Source organism: Aplidium turbinatum, chromosome 17, assembly GCF_918807975.1.
Source record: "Aplidium turbinatum chromosome 17, kaAplTurb1.1, whole genome shotgun sequence".
Taxonomy (NCBI): domain Eukaryota; kingdom Metazoa; phylum Chordata; class Ascidiacea; order Aplousobranchia; family Polyclinidae; genus Aplidium; species Aplidium turbinatum.
The window spans coordinates 20,204,259-20,225,761 of NC_137488.1; the positions used below are offsets into that span (position 1 = coordinate 20,204,259).

Consider the following 21,503-nt stretch of genomic DNA (forward strand, 5'->3'; position numbering starts at 1 on the left):
CATCACTGTCCCTACATTCCCCAAGCAATCTCTTTTTCTGCACAGTTTCGGAAATAATTTATTATTATGAATAGCCTATTCAGAATAGGTTACGTGCAGTGGACAACTGGACATCATTGAATAGGCAACCTTATATTCCCATCACACTTGGAGCTCATGAGTGGGAGATCTGGAAGAAGACTGTTTATGATAATGCAACATACTTAGAATTAAGCATTTTACAAAATGACACTTCTGCGCATGCGCTTCATGTTCCCTGTTGCGCGACCATAAATTTCAATTTTACGTCTCCATTACGAGGTTGAAACGTGACGTCATAATCGACATTGATTTCTAAAGTTTTTTCGCGGAAAATGTTGAACGGTCGTTTGAATAAAAATACCGCTTGTTTGAAATGCATGCACCAACGCGGGCGGGCCGCGTCAGTCGCGCTAAAATCGCCATTGTTGCTAGCTGGTTGTGAACCGGTGGAGATCGTCCGCGATTTGTCTAAATCGTATTCCATCCACAAAACAACACCGTGGCAGTGCTGTGATCGGCTATTTGAAAAGTCACGTGTTCGAATTTGAAATTTACCTATAGACGTAATCGGGTTTTTTGGTACCAAACCGGTAAAGTCAAAAGTCATTATCCTCTGTGGGGAGGAGAGCATGCGATTCGGGTACTCCCACAATGCATGGGGCTCAGGTTCGTGATATTCTTTAAGTTCAAGAGCTCGCTCTATCATGTCATCCATAGCTGACACATCGAAACCTTCCACAATGTTCACAGGTGCCCGGATCTTCCATAAATCCTCGAAACAAACCGGGGCGGCACAAATGTGAGCCTTGCAGGGCATGATTTGGCACTGGGGGTGCAGGTACGAATCCAGCTCAGAGCGGGCGTACCAGAAGTACAAATCATTCCATGGAAGATATGATGACGTGAAAAATGGCTCTCCGGCAAGCAAAGCTATTTTACGGCCTTCAAGGTCAGAAGATATTGAAGCAGGGTTGCCAGACGCTACCTCAACACTGAGGTGATTATGTCGAGCCAAGTTGATAAGGCCGCGCTGAGCGATCTTTGATTGTTCCAACGCGATCACCTCCCTCCCAGCAAAGCAGGTCTGAGCGGCAAACAGCGACAACAAGCTGAAATCACTGACGCACAGCGCAACACCGCGGTCGGGCAGACGGCTCGAGCAGTCGTCCAAAGCATCCACAAAGGTTTTGTTGAACTGAGCATCGTTCACCCGCCCCAGTCGTGACCGACTCCACACAACACGGGGCGGATAGTCGCAAGAAGAACGCTCGATGGAAATGATGTCATCGACTTCTTTCGGGGAAGACGCTTCGAACCAAAGTGAATAAGCGTCGTGGAAGCCCTGAAACAAGGCGTGAGGATGAGACTAGGTACAGCAGTCAATTCACCGCCATGATTCCACAGATTGCGATGCAAACAATAACTCGAACTACTTATTTGATTCTATTTGAATAAGCCTATACTGAAGAAGCGACACTTGTGTGGCGAAAGCTCTATATTTTAATAAATTGATTTTTCTGATTTGGTGTGATGTTGTTTACTTTATTAATTCAAACGTTTCATAAAAAGGAAAGTTAAAAGGTTTTTGGTTTGATCCCAATGGACAATGCTCAAATGCAGTGAAGTCATTAAAAGTAAGCTTCATATTAATCTGAGAAAACCAGTCAGGTCTTCCATTCCAAATTAACAAGACGTTTGAAAAGAAAGGCGCATTACACGATTATTGACAACGCATGGGATTATTCTAGCTTCTGTTCAGAGGACTCCATCATGGAGAATAAATGCCAACAAACTGAACAGAAACATAAATCGTTTTGTTGCGTAATGCTGCCACAAGATAGACCAGTTCCCAGTTCAGGTATTATCATTCAAAAAACTATTATGAAAACATTATCACTCTCCGAATTCCACTTTCTAACAACACGAACCTTCAAAGTAATACGATCGCCTTTTTCGCATGATAACTTCTCCGGCAAGAAGTAAACACTTTGGATCCAGTGATCTCTCCATTGCATGTTGCTAGGATCCGGATGATGCCAACGTGGTGCTGTGCTCAGGAGGAGTTCTCCTTCAACATCCATCTCTAGTTCCCACCATGAAAGGACAACCTAAAAGATCACGCACATCACAAGTCAGTGAAGAATGAACCTTGAAAATTGACAAATTCAGCGAAAACATCATCCACCATGTCTTCCATGTGAAGCGTTAGTCTATGAGATCACAATACATCAGCGAGGATAGTAATCGCTTGGCTTCGGTTTGGGATAAAAACCCTGAAGTCTTGATCTGACGTCAAATAATAAAACTACTCGTTATTTCTTTTTAATCAGTTGTTTTAGTAATATTCAGCACAACGTCTCCTCGAACAACGCAAATGCGTCGCTATATTGTTGGTCACAATCGTGGAGGTAAGTGCATCGTGAAGTCGCTGGAATAAGCAAAGCATGATGGGATCCAAAGACAAGGTGAAGTTCAAGGCTCAGCATTGAAATTAAGGTGTTTCAGCAGAAGTTGTTGAAGGCAGGCAGGGACAGGAGTAACAGCTCCTTGGCGTATCAGGAGAGTATCTTACTTTCTTATAATCAGTTCAATTATAATGATAACCTTCTAGGATAAGTGATAGCACTTTCATCAAACGCAAATACTACACTGTACTGTACAATCAAAGTGTACAGACTTTTTGTGGAAGGTCTTCCGCTCTCAAACAAGATTTAGGCGGGAGACTGATTGTCAAAATCCGACTTGCAAACGACATGAAACAAAACTACCCCACCTGTGCTTGGCCGCTGGCAATCACTTCTAAGTTGGAGACACTCGAGCGAGGTTGGTCAGACAACTCCCTGCTGGCCCATTCAAAGTCAAACACCTTTGCCGGCTTGGTTAGTTCCCTCAAGCGGTCTTGTGGAAACTGTGACAATTGGATATCGTGGACCGCTGGAACGCCAGAACTGTTCCTCATGTCATCATCGGGTACCAAGTGAAGTTTCTGCCCTCCGGACCTTGCTATTGAGATTGGATTCAATTGGTGCCATGACAGCATCAGATCAGATTCCACAATGGAAGCGTAGGTCACAGCCCGGTGGGGAACTGCTATGCAATTCTGCAAACAAACAAGAGTTTGGATCACAAATGGCGGTTCTTTTCACATTAATTCAATGTCTACAAACGTTAAATTAGTGTAAAGAAAGCCCAACTTGATCATGGTCGTCATCAATTGAGCGGTTGCGGTCGGGGCAGAGGCCGTTCTTTCACCACAAGATAGCGATATTACCATATTACCCGGGATTAAACGAGAGGCCACAACAAGACAGACAGATGTAGGTTTCACTATCCAAAATACGCAGAGTTTCATACTGTTAGACGGATGGTATGGTTGGCGACAAGCAAACCGTGGATGACGCAGAAACGACACAACTTTTGTTACATGTATGTTCTAGTCAAGGCAATCTGGCCAAACCTGATGCTGTAATAGCAACAACAAGGTCGGCAGTGTTCATTTAAAAGCCTTACGTGACATCAGGTGACTGACAAGCACACGCCTATCTGTGCCATGTTACTTGTTAACCACGTGTCATTGACTTGAACGCTCTACAGAATATACCTCTTCCATTAAGAACTTGTGAGCATGCTGGTAAGCTGACAAAGCCCCTTCTCCAATTAATTCTGTGTCAAAGAGCTCCGTGACCAATATGTTAGCCCGTTCCTAAATAAAACACCACATTGTTCAATTAGGTTTGAAATTTTAAATCTGAAGACGATTGTCAAAACTCGTCCAGTACATGATCCTCAAGTGAGGCTATCATGCGATACTCTGTTATTAAAACTTTTTTTCATAAACACTTTTAGACAATTAGACATGCTTTAATGTAACATGTAATTAATAAGCACAAAGTACAATTTCAGCATTCAATAATTCATACAAATTGAAAGATTTGCTACTGTATCATAAACTAAATTTCTAACTTACAAAAATACCAAAGTAAGCCTACAATGTTTTTGTGTTTGCTGTTTTGAGCAATACCTTCATGTCACCATCATTTCCCATAGAAACTTCTGTTGAATGTTTGTTGATGATTTTGATTTCTGGGAATCCATTTTGTTTTGTAATTTGCTTTGCTATGTTTGCCATCGGAGTAAAGACCTTGGTAAGAACATAAAGAAAGTAATTGCATAAATAATGTTGAAACAATAAGAAATAAAACCAGCCAGGTGCAGAAACATAGACAATTTATTGATAAAGCTTTTGCTGCTGTAGAGATGGCTTCTTCAGTATCTTATTCCAATAATTTTCCTTCCACAATAAAATGAAGGAACCAAAACAGAGATTGAGAGACATCAGTGCCTACTGCCTACTCCGTCACTTATAATGTTACTAGTAGTCAGACTTCAATGGAATTGCACAATACTTATGATATATTATACTTTTCAGTACGATATATTTCTTTCAGTATTCAAACACAGTAGCCTAGTTTATTCTGGTTTTGGGATCACAAATCACTTATATAGCCCAAATAACAAAAATTGACAGTTTGAACTTTCTTTGTTTAGCTTCAGTATTGATGACCAATAAGCTATGCCATCCACAAGGTGGTGCTAGATGGACAGGTCTGCTACTATTCGGTGAGTCCGATTCGGTGAGTTGCTAACATCTAACCCCTAACTCCTAACCCTTAACCCTAAAAAGGCAATGATAATTAGGCTACGGTACCCAATAATTTAAAAAAAAAATTGAAAAAATTCTCCGTTAAGGGATCGGACTCACCGAATCGGACTCACCGAAACAAGCCATTCCGTAGGTGGACAGCTTTCCACAATTACATCCCAAAATCTCAACCACCAACGCTTGATACTGCATATATCTATTTATGTAATATATATTCAAAACTAAAAGAATCTGCATTAAAACACTTATTCATACCTCAATTGCAGTAAGTTGTTCTGCTCCAGCATGAGCGGCCATCATCGACAGCAGACCAGTCCCGGTCCCAATGTCCAAGACTTTTGCCTTTTCACCTCTTTTGTGAATCGCTTCAACAGCATGCCTGATAGCTTTGTAATAAAGTTGGTTTCTTTCAGTGTCGTGGAGCATGTCAGCATACGATGACCGAGCAATGTCTGGAAATATCAACGTGACTGTTAAAAACACTCTGTCTTGTCGAAATACAAATACACTATTCATAAATATTTAAAGCAAAACCAAGACAATTTTACAATAAAGTAAAATATGAGTTTAAACCTTTTGTAATATTTTCATGCTAAAGACATTACAATATTGACGAACTTTGTTTTGGCTTCACAGAAGAAATTTCAAAAAAACTTTTGAAAAATTTAGCATTGAAACTAAAGAAATATTTTTATTTTGAAAAGTTTGAGTAGGCAACACCATAGTTAGTAATTTACATGACAAGGCACAAGATATTGACTGGTTAAGGTTTTGACCTAACTTTATTTTAAACATTTGATGCAGCATAATGTGAATACATTTGAAAATACCAGTGGCATAATCATGCTCATCTTGGATTTCAGCAACCCACTCATGCTGCCCTGTGGTTGGATTTGTCTTCTGTGTGAACTGGTAGTTATTCAACTTTTCACTCATTCTTCGAGTAACAATTTTCAACCTAAGAGAGCAACAACGACGCAAAGCAAAGGTTGCCTCCCAAGCCACAAGCATAAAATGTATATATAAGTTTTAATTTACACCATTAATACTTGCATCAACTGAACAAAAATATCAGTTAGGGTAGGCTATACCATTAGAACAATTGCTCTTAGTATATACAAAATGTGCGATGAAACCATTAGAAACCAGAAAGTTGATGGATAAAAGTACAAATTGATCAGAGTTGTAATGAAAATTGTCCAATTTGGTCAGAAAGTGGTAAAAATCTTCTATTTTTGTTGCCATGTAAAAAAATGTTAAGTAAAACAACTGTTTCTTATCAGCTTGGCAAAGTATAATTGCTTTACTTGAAAACTGCCATGGTCACTTGAGGCTGCCTATTTGTCGTTGACTTGCAAACACAGTAAACCTTTACTCACCGTACCAATTATAATATTTTAATAAAACATAGCCTATATCTTTGGCAAGCAACTTCATTTGAGACTGCATGCTGAAACAGCATTGCTCAAAAAAAATACACCAATCAATAAACTTATGGTCTATGGCAGGGTTACTCAACTAATTATAACAAAGGTTCAGTTTAACAAATTGAATATTTTTAGCGGTCTGGTAATAAGTTATTTCCTATGAAACTTAATACATTGATACCAAACCACTTTTTTAGGTAAAACGTAACTTGAATTGGATTTCTGAGAGAGTGTTGGGGAGTCTGGGAGTCAAAGCCCCCCAGAAACTAGAATAATCACAGTAATTGTTTCCGGGTGCAACCTAGTTCGTACCCTGAACAGTTTGTACCCTCAGTTCGTACCCCGAAAAAATCAAGGGAAAAAATAAAAAAAAGCTGTAGTCGCTGATCGCAGTTTAATAGCTCAAAGCCGAAGTCGCTGATCAGAGTTTCCGCAAACAAACTCAAGGGTTAGGCTTAGCAGAAACAAGGAAAAATATTTGGGGAAACTGCGATCAGCGAGGGTTAGAGAGCATAGATTACTCGATGGTTAGTGTTAGGGTAAGCGGAAACTGCAGAAAAATGTTTGCGGAAACTGCAATCAACAAGGGTTAGAGCATAGATCACTCTACGGTTAGAGTTAGGGTAAAGGTTAGCGGAAACTGCGGAAAATGTTTGCGGAAACTGCAATCAGCGAGGGTTAGGGTTAGAGCATAGATTACTATATGGTTAGGGTAAGGGTTAGCAGAAACTGCGGTTAGCGGAAACTACTAAAAAATGTTTGCAGAAACTGCGATGAGCGAGGGTTAGCGTTAGGGTAAGGGTTAGCGGAAACTGCAATCAGCGACTTCGGCTTTGTGCTAGCTTTCTCTCGACCTTTTCAGGGGAAAAATTTTTAAATGTTTGCGGAAACTGCGATCAGCAACTTCCGCATTTTTTAATTTTTTCTTTTGATCTTTTCAGGGTACGAACTAGGTTGCATCTGTAGGGTTTAGGAAAACCCTACACATCCATTGTTTCCTCCCAGTAAAATCTGTTCAAAAAAGCCCTGAAACGAGGCAATGAAGGTCCAGATTCAAACCGCGATCCGCCAAGAGTAGCCCTGGTTTTATGGCGATCTTTTGTGTATAAATCGCTAACTGGGCATGTTATATTACGGTAGCTGCAATTAGTATATTCGGCTGTTTTTATTTTATTGCTCACCACACATTTCTGTTGTGGTTTGCATGGCATAAAAAGCCTTCTGCCTCACTCACCACCCGAGCTTTAGCTTTATGTTTTTGGGTGCCACCATGATCTTTGATGGAACTACCGTACCGTAAGCAATAACAAAGCATCACCACTTCCATCTCTGACTTGTTTAATCATAATCCATGCAATCTTTTGTCCCTATTTGGTTTTATACTTACCGTTACCATCACAGAACGCTTTTTATTTCTTTCCTACTATTTTAATGCAAAAATAAGGTTAAGCCTACAATCTCATGGTATTGCCAAGGCAAGTGCACTGTGCACATTCAAGTAAAAAAGGGAGAAACTCCAAGTCTTTGAAATCTTAGTGGCTTCTCCATGCAGTGCTGCCAACTAACCATGAAAGATCAAGCCAAATTAGTGTTCATTTTCACCTTTTAAATCAATTTTTTTTTAATTTCCAAATTTCTTAAATTGTTTGTTTGTTTGTTTGTTTATCTTTATCCTGCATTGCGGGAAAGCGGACTTGAGCGCTATGCATCGGTGGACGCTTTCCGACGTACACCTGACCCACGCTGCAGCCGACGGCAATGTCTGTTTCCGGTTGTCTACTTTACTTATGACTAAAATTTGGTACTACCCATTACTCGAAATCGATCACTGGGTAGAGGCAATTATCGTAAAGTTTCTTGCCCAGAGAAACAACAGCAAGTGCGGGTGTCTGGAGTCGAACATGCAGGCTCTCGACTGTGAGCCCAACGCGCTAACCACTCGCCATTGCTGCCGACTTTCACACACGTTTTGAAAAACCGCCGAAACTGATCGTTTTCCTGCTAAACAGGTTAAACAACTGCCAGATTTCTCATACTGATTTTGGCAGAAAAAGTTCCCAACTGACAAATGTTTATCATCGATTTGGCTGAGGGTGGCTGCATGACCGTCATGGTCAGTTCAGTTCAGTTCAGTTGTTTTTATTTCTGACCATCATATCAAAACAATACACGTCAACATAGCAAAGGTCGAGAAAAAGGTAGAAGCGACAAAACGCGAACGTTAAAACGTGCTTGTGATCGAAGTAAGTTATTGAGTTGAAAAAAAATTTGGCACCGTCGCAACACTTTCAGAAACATTTAAGATATAAAGGGAAAATAAAAAAAAATAAAAAAATGTTACAAAACAAATAAACATAGGCTATATATATAGGCTATAACTTTATTAGCCTACATAATAACTTTAGCTGATATATTGAAGATTTGTATGGACAGCTCACAGTTGCTATGAAGATCGGCCATGGTGCGTAATCAAGAATGCTGATGGTCGTAAGGCACTAAGGGGAACACGTCTTGATGATTTACTTCAAAGATGCAGTGTACATTTGTTATTTTTCTTTGTTTCAATTGTGTTCGTTAAGCGTGCTGCATCATTTAATGATTTTGCTGTTATGATATTGCACAACAAAATAAACCAATCAATCAATCAATGCTGAATGAAACAAACATTGAAGATTTTGTTTGTTTTGTTTGTTTATCTTTATCCTGCTCTGCGGGAAAGCGGACTTGAGCGCTATGCATCGGTGTACGCCTTCCGACATACACCTAACCCACGCTGCAGCCGACGGCAATGTCTGTTTCCGGTTGTCTACTCTACTTATGACTAAAATTTGGTACTACCCATTACTCGAAATCGATCACTGAGTAGAGGCAAGAAATTAAGTTTCTTGCCTAGAAAAACAATGAAGATGTTTTAAATATATTTTGAGTGTTGTCACATGTCCTTAAACTTTATCATCAACCTAGTTGCTATAATATAATTTTAATTTCAATTTTAACATCTAAAAAAGCTATAGTAGCCTATTAGATTTTTCAAGTTTAGGCTAACCTCGATATTTTTATGATGCGAGTTTAAGAGGTTTAAACGTTTTGAGCTTGACTCATCATCATCAAAAATGGCAAAAATATCATCGACATCGACATAAATACACTTTGGGATTAAACTCAGGATAAATTTCAAATATTATGTTTTCGATGTGTGGCAAGAAAAAATTTGCCAGTGTTGGGACCAATGGGGTGCCATGGTGACGCCATCAATCTTTTGAAACAAGCTATTGTTTTACAAGAACATGCCTTCTGTCGCTAAATGTAATAATTTTATGCAGGGATATCTAAAGAAGAGGATACGAAGTCTTTTAATACGTCGGACGGTAGAAGGGCTTCTGTTTATCGTAAATGATCTCTGTTTACCGTAAAATGACAAGTGACAGCGATAGTACCGTAGTTCAATAAATCTTGCTATGATAATTAATCTGCATTGCGCTATTAGCATCAAGCCTGGATACTCACTGCATGCTCATGGATAGGCTACTTGTTAATTCAAGGCACGTTAGTAAACAAAAACACAAGATCAAAACTCACCATGCGACTATTGGGTGGACTACAGGGGCGCCGGAAGCGCCGGAAACTGCCCTCAATTTTTCTGCAGATGGAGGGGCAGGGGGGGCAATGAATATGATCAAAAAATGTTTTCCCCTTGGACGTCAACTAACCTAGTTCTCCTTTTTAACAACGATTCAATGTCCGACAACATCGAATCGACATAAAAACGACAATATTGCCAGCCGATGTAAATTAGCACTTTGGATTAAGACTTTGTTAAAATAAACGTCGGGAATTACAAACAAGACTTACAGCGCTGGTGAACGCAGATGGATATATTCCATCAATAACAAATATCCCCGCACAATGCAACAGTGGCGATTATGACTCGCTGACCTAATTTTGCGTCACTCTTTTATACTACATATTTTCGACAGTTAATCGACAATCATTCTATTGCGAAATTAAATAATTGGTTAGAAGAGACCGGCGGCCAAACTTGGCCGATTGAGGAGGTAGCACCGGCGGTCATTCAAGCACTACTTAGCGGCCATGGCCGCAGGCTGCTTTAAGGCTTGACAGCAGGTTACATCATTATGACATAGCATGATGCCCTTCTTTGTATACTGGACACTTGTGGGCTATCATTACTCAATACCTAGTGAGCTGATAGATTAGCATTATCGCTATATCTTATCTTAAAATTTGACAAAAAATTTGCTTTTTAATAAAAAAAAAAGTGCCCTTTTTTCGTAATCTTGCCCCCCCAGTCAAAAATCGTTCCGGCGCCCCTGGGTGGACACTTAAAGTTTTTTAACCTTTTCATAAAGACAGTTTTCTATCATGAACTTCTTCACCGTGTCAAGACATAGGCTAGCCTAAGCTAAAAATTTTTCAAAATTGAGTACCTAAAAGTTTCCGTTTGATCAACTAAAATTACTTTATTTTCTGTTTGTAGCCTATTAAACGGACGCGGTTGTCTAAATTTTTGTTTAAGATGAAATACGGAAGAGAAGATTTTGATGGTGGAATAGAAATGAAATGTAAGAGAAATTTAGGATAGAAAGTGAAAAATCTTCTTTCATTCTATCCCATAAGGTAGCCTATCCTGACTGTTGTGTTGAATCTGCAGGCTGACTACTAAGTTATGCAGTATAGGCCTACTGTAGCTATGTGATTACATTAGAACGAGGCTGTGTTGTTTGTTCATTTTGCGTTCGTTTATCATGCTAATGATGCAATTATATTTATACAGGTTCGCATACTTGTTAGAGGCTTTTGACGATGCTCTGGATAAGCCGAGCTTTTGAGGCAGGGTCGAGTACCTGGATTTGCAGAGTAAAGTTTACGGTAGTTGTTGAAATGTTGTTGCCGGGGAATTATTCCATTCACTATAGGTGACGCTGAATGAAGAACAGTCCTGAAATGTTTTACTCAAGCGTAGCCTAGGCTACACCCCGAGAAACGAACCAGCGCCGCTTGATCGTGAGTCAAATGTTTAACCACTGTGCTAACGGGGCGGATTAATCCCAATTAATGCAGCGTTTAGTTAGCGTACTTACAGAAAGATCTAAACCAAATCAACTGGTCTACCATCAAATAACCAGAGATGTACGTATACGCCGCAAATTCAACGCCGCAGACTTGCGGCGTATACTTTTTGTTTATGCTAACGCTTACGGCTACATTTTTTTTGGATAGTTTGCGCTTGAGGCTACGCCGTAAAGTTTTCGCAATTTTTTAGCGCATAGCATCAATGCATACTTTTTAATGTATTTTTTTCGCTACAACACGCCAATACCTTCCAGCGCTGCAGTTGAAAGAATGTTTTCAATGGCCAAAGACATTGGAACCAAAACACAGCAAAATGTCAGATGAACACTTTCAGATGCTTGTGTTCCTTCGTGGATATTCAAAATAAAACTTGTTTGTTTCGAGTGGTTTATACCGTGTGAATGTTTGGCACCGAGCGAACAAAATGAGCTTACGCTGGTGTATGCGCTGACGCTGACGCCGCCAACTTCTTTTAGAAGTTACGTTGACGCATACGGCGTATGGTTTTTTGAACGTTTGCGTTTACGCTGACGGCGTTAATATTTTTTGTATGCGCGTACATCACTGCAAACAACTACTTGCACCAATTATTGGAACTGGAAAAACTAACTTATTATAACAAACGAGAGTAGTCCGATGTAAGTTACACGTAATTTAACGAGTTTGTAATCTATATTAGCAGTGAGCGTGAATGTGAAACATCGAAATACAAAGGTCTTCAACAAAACAATCGAATTTCTTTTTATAGTTGAAATTTACTTGATCACATTGGACAAATAGCTATAGATTAGTAGCCTATATCAGGGGTCACCAAACTACGCCCGCCGGCCGGAACCGGCCCGCAAACTGATTTCATCCGGCCCGCCACGTGCTGCGGAAATAACAGCTGCACTACAACTTTTAAGGAAAAAAGTTACCAAACTTTTTGTAAAAGACTGACGTTGCTGTTGAGCTACACGGCAGCACCACTAGGCAGCCTGCATGTTGGTGTTCTGTTTTTATCATTAAGCCGCCACAAATGGGGACAGCCTAGACCAAACGTGGAATGATGTAGGCCTAATGTTGTTTTCGTGAGCACGATGCCCTGTAGTGCATCACAGCAGGGGATAAGTTTTCCAGCAACCTTGCGAGTTTCATCACAAATTTGCTAATCCACCGCTGACTTTGTTATTTATTGTGCTCAATTCAAGTCAATGGAGATTCTAAATACTGTAGTTGTATATCTTTTCGCATTTTGCATCCGGCCGCAGCTGTTAATCTCGCAGCAATACTGCATTCAGAGAAAAAAGTTTGGTGACCCCTGGCCTATAGCATATACCGTACACTCCTGATGTGAGTCACTTGACTGCTGGAAGAAATTTGGGGAGAATATTCTAAGTCAGGGGTCACCAAACTTTTTTCTCTGAGAGCCGGATTGCTGCGAGATTAACAGCTGCGGACCGGATGCAAACTGCGAAAAGATATACAACCATTTAGAATCTCCATTGACTTCAATTGAGCACAATAAATAACAAAGTCAGCTGTGGAATAGCAAAGTTGATGAAAATCGAATGGTTGCTGGAAAAGTTATCTCCTGCTGTGATACACTACAAGGCATCGTGCTCTTGAAACAACATTACATCTTTCCAAATTTGGCCTAGGCTGTCCCCATTTATGGTGGCCTAATGATAAACAGCAACGTCAGTCCTTTACAAAAATTTTGGTAACTTTTTTCCTTAACAGTTGTAGCGCAGCTGTTATTTCCGCAGCACGTTCGCGGTGAAATCAGTTCGCGGGCCGTAGTTTGGTGACTCCTGTTTTAAGTGTTCAGGTCTCATTCAACTGTTTTCAAAGGAGTTGTAGCTTGTGTGTGATAACAGCATCCTTTGTGTTTCAAGGGCAAGAAATATTTGTGAGTTAACTACCATCCCATATCCTCTATGACTATTTCCCTGATATTAGGCTAAGCAGCCTACGATTTGGATCCGGGGCAGACTCAGCAAGTACAGTAGCCTTGGGTGGGGCAATACCAACAAATCACAATGATGTGTAAGTCTACAACATTAATCGGACCTTGTAAATATCCACCCACATTAGTGTTGGGCGATATATCGAATTTTCGATACGATACGATATCTTTTCAATATCGATATTTATTTCAATATCGTTCGATAACTCGTAACAGCAAACCCCTACAAAAACGTTGCCGAAACCAAACGGCAAAAGTTGAAATTGCCTCGGCAATTGCTGTGAACGTTTATTAGGAAAAAAATTGTACCAAAACATGTGAAACGAGAAGCGAAAAATATACTAGAGTAGTCTATCACGACCGCACTGTTTGATTTGTTGTGATGTAATAATACCAAAAGTAGCGATAAAGCGAACAACGCGATACGCACGCTGTTGCGGTAATTCACGATGAATAACTCACGGGAAGGAAAAATAAGTTAATTTTGGGTTGATTCAACGTTCGAGTCAGCACAAATCGATTTAATTTTCCCGGCTAGTTATAGTGGTTATATTGCGTAACAACATTGCCCAATCAGAAATTTACGTTTGTTTTACATTAATTCGACATCTAGCGACGTTGAATTATCATAAAATAACGTTGCTCAACTAAGTACCGGTAACAAATTAATCGCTCCCTGCGAGAAGATTGCCTCGATTTAGGTATGCACTAACATAATTTCGGCACAGTTGGGATACTGCGAGCAACACAAAGTCTGTTTGATGAAGAACTAGATGTCAGAATCGGAATCATCAGATTCTGTATCGGAAGATGAGGTTGTCGTGTCATCACTGGAATCGGACACATCAAGAGGCTTGTCGCTTGGCTGTAAATCTACAGTCTACATTGTCTTCGTCGTTCTCAATGAAGCGTCCACGTTTTGCCGCTTTCGTGCTTTGATTCCCATCCACACGCCTCTTTCGCAGAGCTCCATCAGGGTGTTGACTAAGGAGCAAATCTATGGCTGTGGCATAACGACTGGGAGGAATGTCTAACCCTAACCTTACAAGCGCTCTTGTGGCCTCGTCATTTTTATTGCCGACGCTAATGCGCCATTCATGCATCTGCGTCGGCAATTACCGACACTAATTTCGAAGACTGAGAAACTCTTTTCTTAAGTAGTACAAAAATATCGAAAAGTATCGAAATATCGAGTATTTTTTCAAATATCGTATCGTTTTGTTTTTTTCAATATCGCCCAACACTAACCCACATGAATAAATTTAACTTCTGTGTTTTAGAGTAGCCACTGCTTTCCTCCTGGATGCGCCACTGGTTTCGGCTACACATATGATATCATGGATACGAATATCCAAAAATAGAATAATCTAATTTGTACATTTTATATAGTTCGTCCCTTTCGAGTTTCGAAAGATTTTCAAACAATTCACTCATAGTTTTCTGGTCAATGGGGCTGATGCCAAAGCCCTTTTCTTCTACTCCAACCTTTCCTAAAAGAAATTGGAAGTCATCTTTTATCGTCTCTGTCCTTCCAATGAAATCGTACTGAATGTGACAGGGCATGCATAGCTGCACGAACGAACCAATCATCGCGTCCATCTCACGTTTGGACTTCGACAATTCTGTGAGATGAGACACAAATCTCGATAATGTGACGACTTCTTTTTTTAAAATTTTACCACCAGTTGAGACGTGATCTTTTTTGACTTGATTGGACCAACTAGCATTTCCAAAATGTTTCTCAGATTGAAGTTTTTCATGTGGAAACCGATGTTGGAAGGTATACAGAAGGCGGTTTATTGGATTTCGAACAAACATGAACTTGTAATAATTCTTCAGCCGGTATTCAATTGCTATCGGTCGGTAATCCCATAATGGCCTGGAAGATACAAACAAATTGTTGAAAAATCACATCAGAGTTTTTAAAGGGGTTTTCTATTTAAATAACAGAAAATCTCCAGAGGATTAGTGTTTGCACTTCCTTATGCATCTCGTTTGTGCGTCTCAAAGACGAAATGCTACCATAGTTATACCATGGTATATTTATTAACTATGGACTGGTGCCACAAAGCTAGCATCTTTAGAAATAGGAAACCCAGGTTGGAAAAGTGTAAGCCACTGTGCTACGTGTGCAAACGCTAAGAGATATGAAGATGTATTTTCTGGGTGACAAGGGTCGAAGTAACAATAGGTGATAATAAACAACTCTTTAGATCTATATAAAAGCTGTTGGAAGCAAATATAGATCATTTTGAAGCAAAATCCTTAATCTTACTTTGATTATATTTTTCAACAGAAAAGAAGGTAGGCCTAGGTTACGGATGAAAGGGGACCAACAAGTAGCAGTGTCATGGCATGGACTTCTAAATAGTAGAATCTGGACTGGAAACGCAGTGGACAACAGTAGGCCAAACAGTTGGTACAACAGTTGGCCAACAGTGGGCCAACAGGGTTAGTTACTTGGCTGTTGGCCCACTGTTGGCCAACTGTTGTACCAACTGTTTGGCCTACTGTTGTCCACTGCGTTTCCAGTCCAGATTCTACTAACTATTTAGAAGTCCATTATGGTCATGGATACGGTGAAGGTGTGAAATAGTAGACCATTGATGTTTCAGATGCACGAATTTCAGCAATCATGCAGATTACTAATCGTAAAAAAATATCAAATTTTAAGTGATAATTAAAAGATGGAATATGTTACATTGCAACTTCGTCATATCGTAAATTATTCTCTTTTGTGACAAAAAAAGACATGCTTCATCATAGCAGAGGCTCAGCCACAGACGACTTTCATCCCATACGTTGCTTACCTTAAGTTATCATGGGTTAAATATCTTTGATCCGCGTGTTCTAACGACTTTCCGTATCCTTGTTCCAGCATCATAATGACCATCTCCCATGTTTCCATGGCAGCACCGTCTATTGCGCAATAAAGTGCTTTGTGCTGATCAGAGACTAAGAGTCTTGGGACTGGAGGAGTTTTTTGTCTATCGCTTGATTTTTGATAAATGTTAATGAGATCACGCATACGCGGATGAGTATAATCAAATAGTGACGTATTCGTCACGACTTTAGACAATAAGCATTGTTTGGCCAAGTTCTGCCTTCGAAGTTTATTAATTTTCTCCACCCTCTGACCAATCCCTGTGGATATATCAGTTAGAATGGCTTCTTCTTCTTTTTCAATACCTTGCGCTGAAAACAATACAACAGTTTGACTTAATCGTTTTTTGTTCATAATTTATGGTAAATTGGTTTGGAAGCGTTTAGAAACAAATTATTATTAAAACCACCATTGACTCGCATAAGATTGTGAGTAGGCTACATCCGGGTCTTTGTTGTTTGTAAACCACGATTTTTATGCTTCAATATTATGAACAAGTTACAAATAGAACTGGATAACTGTGAAACCTACCTTACATTTACTTAATTGTGTGACGTAGTAAGTGACGTACACAGAAAGTTTTATAGGAGTGGGTTAAGACTTCCACTCGTATCACTAGAATACTTTAAATGTGAAAATTAGTTGTGGCGGCTTACTTTATAATCGAAACGAAAGTGCAGTAGGTATATGATGACAATAGAGACTACAAAATTCAAACTTTCTACGTCATTGTTGACGCAATGCTTTCATCATAGCCAGCATTAAAATATCTATTTCAAATAAATTTTTGTAAAACTTTTTGTTCAAAAAATTAGTGTATATCGTTTATTTTTTTAATATAAAAGATTATTTTCTAGGCAGATCTACCACGATGAAAAATTTTCCTTGCCAAGTACAAGTTTTCTCATAGCTTTATAAAGGCATTATGGCCTTACAGTTCTTATTTGATCAAATGCGTTAAAATTAGTCCTAGACTACAATCAGCTACTACTGAAATTAGTTTTTGGCATAGGCCTAGTAGGTTTTTGATAATTCTCAGATAGAATGTTTTGCTTTTTTTTTTTTTTGCATCTTATTCTTAAACAACTTCATGACTACATCCCTACAAATAGGTTTAAATAAAAAATACAAAGAGGTAATAACATAATGAAGATAAGTGGAGAAAACTTACAGCCATGCCTGCACCTATATAAAAGAGAGCAATGAAAATTTAATGAATGTGAAACATAAAAGGAGAGAACCCCTCAGCCTTTGAGTTTTTCACATGCAAACATGTCGGTTCGAAATTTGTTTCTTAAACTGTACCATGACTAAAAAGAAAGCATTATTTTCAATACTTATCGATCCTGGAACTTCTTTAGGAGCTTCCTTCAATTTCTTGGAACGAAACAAATCCTTGACCTTTATCCCATTAATCTGAAACTGGACAAATGGACAAATATGACTTGTGAGGAAAACGAATAAAGGGCTGCGTAATCCGCTGCGACTGATGTGTCATAAATTAACTGACAAAGAGAAAACAATTGGAGTGCTGAAACAGACTAATCATGTTATAATAGCAACTTGCTAACTTTGAAAGTTATATAGAGACACATCAGGGTATCTGTGGGGACTGGGGTGGTAAAAGGATAAACCCGCGACCCAGAGAACGAAGAAACCTGTCCTGAAATCTGAAAGATCCTGTCTCACACAAATGAAGACGATAGATAACAAAAACGAGATAATGCGTCGAATACAAGTGTAAATACAAAGCACAAAAATGCTTGAGGAACTCTACCCTGCCAGATTTGACAAAACCGACAGATTTAACCCGATTTGTTAAGTAAAATTTAAAATGTTTCAAGTAGGCTACATACTCATAACCCTAGTTATAACATTAAATTTTGTTTTTATCCCACAAAGTGGCAGCGGTAAGACAATGTACTAATCTTGGTGTACTGTATAATAAATGAAGTAATACTGAACCTATTAACTTCACAAATGTAGATGCTAGGCTAATGGTTTGATTAAGCCTGATGCTGCGGGTTCGCTGTGGTCGTAGCGGTTTGCCACGAGCTTTCGAAACACAATTCCTTAGTGATGTGCATTGTGCAATGACGAATGATGTACAGTAGGAGTCAATGTGTAGTTGCTTTAATTAAACCTTAATAACACAAACTCTTAATAAAACGAACCTAATGAAACAACGACACTTTGACTCCTTCACCACTCGTCATATCACATGGCAAGGGAACTGTGTTCCGAAAGCTCGTGACAAATCGCTACTACCACAGCGAACCCGCAGAATCACGCTAAAACAGGTTGTTTCTGCATTGTGAAGTAAACAACGATCACGCTGCTACAAGCGAAACTCAATCTATTAAATAAACCTATGTAGTTTTAAATACTTTTGTTCTATTTATATACAATCAAAATTTAAAATGTTTAATAAAATCTTTATTTTATTTTTTTATTTATTTACTTACATCTTCATCAAACTGTGGATACTTTTCGTAATAATTCAAAAACAAGAAAACAACTCCAAATGCTACAGACGCGAAAATGAGCACGCGAAGTTTTCCTCTTCCTCTAGCCATCTTCTTCACTTAATACAATCACAACGAGCATTAACTTGAACAAACTTGTGCATTAAAACATACAAGCGACTGGATTGGCAAGAAAAGGGGAAGGCCGTCGCTCAGCAGTGGGCTACCATAAACTGAATATAATGAGGATGATTAACTTGAACATAAAACAATAACAAAAATGATAATATTATCACTAGGCAAGTTGATAATATTCTTGAACCCATTTCCTGCTATCCTGAACTCATCTGCAGCTACCCTGAGACCTGAACCCATTTGCAGCTATCCTGATCCTTCTTCTTCTTCAACAGATTGATCATGTTTGATCAGCTGTGATCTCCCTTATGAACTGCCTCCATTTTGTGATGTTATTATTGACCTGACCCTATGTGGTTATTATTGGTAAGCAGTCGGTGGATTCATGTGACCAAGTTCTTTGGTTTTGCGTAACGTTTGTAATCTTGCAAGGATTACTTTGACATGTTGATTTGCACGTTTTATTGCAGAAAAAACAAACAAAAAGAAAACAACCACATTTAAAGCAACATGGCAGACAGTCAGATTTTTAACATTTACTGTTTTGACACTGCAAGCTATTCCTCTGAAACGAAACACAAAACATATCATCACTCACAAACGCCAAGCCAAACCACACAATTCGGCGTGGAACAGATCATCTTACAGTAGATGTACTTTTTTCTTCTGTTTCGCAAACACTTTGCAGTTAGAGGTAGGATAGCAAACGTCATTTCAGCATTGTTGTAACGTTAGGTAACGTTGAAACCTTAGAAGCACATTAAACCCTGAATAGACTCTTCAATAATCGGAAGATACTCAACTTGGCGGTAGCCTTCCTACTGGAAATTCTGCACCTATCTGACTGAAATTATTTACAGCAAGCTGCAAGTATTCAATGGATCTAAAGTGGTAAAATTCCTTGGCAACGTACAAAAGCTCACAATTCTAAGAGCTTCTTTGGCGTGCTACGTAGATTTGCACAACAAGTTACAATATTGTTGTGCACTATTGTTGTGCACTATTGTCCTCTTTCACAATGAGCTTGCAGTTTAGTGAAGCGAGAAAGGCAACTGAACATCACTACAACATTTAGCAAACTTGAAACATTGCAAGTTCTACCAACTTCATGCTTCGAGAGTCGAGACTATCTTCGCTTGAGAGATTCACCAAGTAAATCAGTCAACCGTTCTCTGTATAGTTGGTCATTCTGATGTAATGTAATGTTGATAAAAGAAAAAGAAAATCGTTTCATCAGAACTTTCCAGCAATGATCCAAGTGACATTTACGAGGTTTTCATTTCTAGACGCTGGAGTTAAAATTGGTTTGAATCACCATGGCCACCTTTTACACCATGACCGTTGGTCCCAAACTGCAGTACTGCAGTGCACGCACCAATAGTGGTACTCGGAAGTCTTCCAGGTGGTACGTGAGTAACTCACCTAAAGTTGACAAGAATTGAGACAAAATAATAAAATTTGAGAAAACTTTAAAATTAGATAATGTGCATTATTGAGCCATAATTACTTGTATTAGGGAGGGGAAGGAAAAGAGGTTCAAGCGCTTATGAGGCCACAAGATTTCCGTATCAAAGGCCATCAATTCGAAAAGTAGCTTAGAAACCATTTTGTTGCGCCTGGGCATGATTTTGGGTGCGTTATTAGCGAAGTTACTCTTCACATTGGCCAACTGGTGGAAAAATACATGTCAATGAAAATATTTGATGTTTTGAGTCATTTTTAGTTCTTTATTTGTCTTTGAGCCCTGCACCGATATCCATTAGACTTTCTAGTCTTTTATTGTTTATTGTTGTCACTTCCTTGGTAGGTGAACATAGCACGAAACTTTCAAATGATACGCGAATGGAAATAGCTTGGGAATCACTGGACTATGTGCTGATATATCACGTTGACCCTTCTGAACCGGTAATGCAGCTCACACTGTCTTTTGCCAGTCAGCCAAAATATGATTTATAACGAAAGAATTTAGCTGGCTACAAAATCATAATGCACTTGGACAAAAGCACCCGAAGCAATTGTTATCAGATAAATATATCAAACAATTATTATTTATTAATACTTTTACATTTATAATTGGCAATTTCATTCTACACTGGGTAATTTTTCATTTATCGAAAGTCGTGATGCAGGACGCTGAAGGAAACGTCACAATGACATCACGCGATGTTGTTTGTTTTAACAGAAAATTTTCCGACAATCAATACCAAATTAAATGATTTAGCGCAACAATTTGGTGACAATGCTAAACTTGAATCAAGATAGTTGAAACAATCAACATAGCAACATCCCAATCAACTTTGAGACGGCATTAAATCGCCATCGAAATTTATAATTTTTTTTACAAACTTTCGACTTGTTCCATACAAAGATAGAAGCAACAAAACTATTAATGTATTCAACGGTTAATATTTCAGAGCAGTATTTGAAGAACAAGATGCTTTACTATGTGATTGGTCAGTTGGTCACTCATGATCTTATAATCGTATAAAATGTATGTATAATGGTAAATACTATATGTAAAGAAGGCATAAATTATTTTTTGGGCCAATTGTGATAAGAGCGCGTCCAGCAAGTAGCTTTAGGGCGGAGGTTTCAACAAAACACAATGATGTGTAGGTCTGCAATCTACATAAATCAGACCTTGCAAATAGCCTACACCGTGAATAAAGAAAAAGTTACTTTTCTGTGTTTTAGGGAAGAGAAGCGACCGCGATCCTTCCAATCGTCAATCACCATCCCCCCCCCCCCTGAATCCGCCACTGAGCTGTGACGTGACTAAGCCTTTTTTCCATTGCAATTTATTGATGATGTCATATCAAATAAACAAAAGTAATTGCACAAGGCGCTGAAAGCGAAGAGAGTCGAG

At 39.0% G+C, this 21,503-nt stretch overlaps 2 protein-coding genes across 2 annotated transcripts; both read right to left on the bottom strand.

Moving 5' to 3' along the window:
• Positions 1 to 24: 24 nt before the first annotated feature.
• On the bottom strand, positions 25 to 5,717 carry LOC145786559 (protein arginine N-methyltransferase 7-like). Its single transcript, XM_082598236.1, has 7 exons — positions 5,515 to 5,717; positions 4,940 to 5,136; positions 4,043 to 4,162; positions 3,623 to 3,724; positions 2,795 to 3,121; positions 1,950 to 2,129; positions 25 to 1,363 (listed from the first exon to the last, which is right to left on the bottom strand). The coding sequence occupies exons 1-7, from the start codon at positions 5,693 to 5,695 to the stop codon at positions 248 to 250; spliced, it is 2,223 nt and encodes a 740-aa protein (XP_082454362.1). The 5' UTR covers positions 5,696 to 5,717; the 3' UTR covers positions 25 to 247.
• A 6,133-nt stretch (positions 5,718 to 11,850) lies between these two features.
• Positions 11,851 to 18,704, bottom strand: LOC145786567 (carbohydrate sulfotransferase 11-like). Its single transcript, XM_082598246.1, has 4 exons — positions 18,503 to 18,704; positions 17,375 to 17,459; positions 15,964 to 16,348; positions 11,851 to 15,032 (listed from the first exon to the last, which is right to left on the bottom strand). The coding sequence occupies exons 1-4, from the start codon at positions 18,611 to 18,613 to the stop codon at positions 14,489 to 14,491; spliced, it is 1,125 nt and encodes a 374-aa protein (XP_082454372.1). The 5' UTR covers positions 18,614 to 18,704; the 3' UTR covers positions 11,851 to 14,488.
• Positions 18,705 to 21,503: the final 2,799 nt, after the last annotated feature.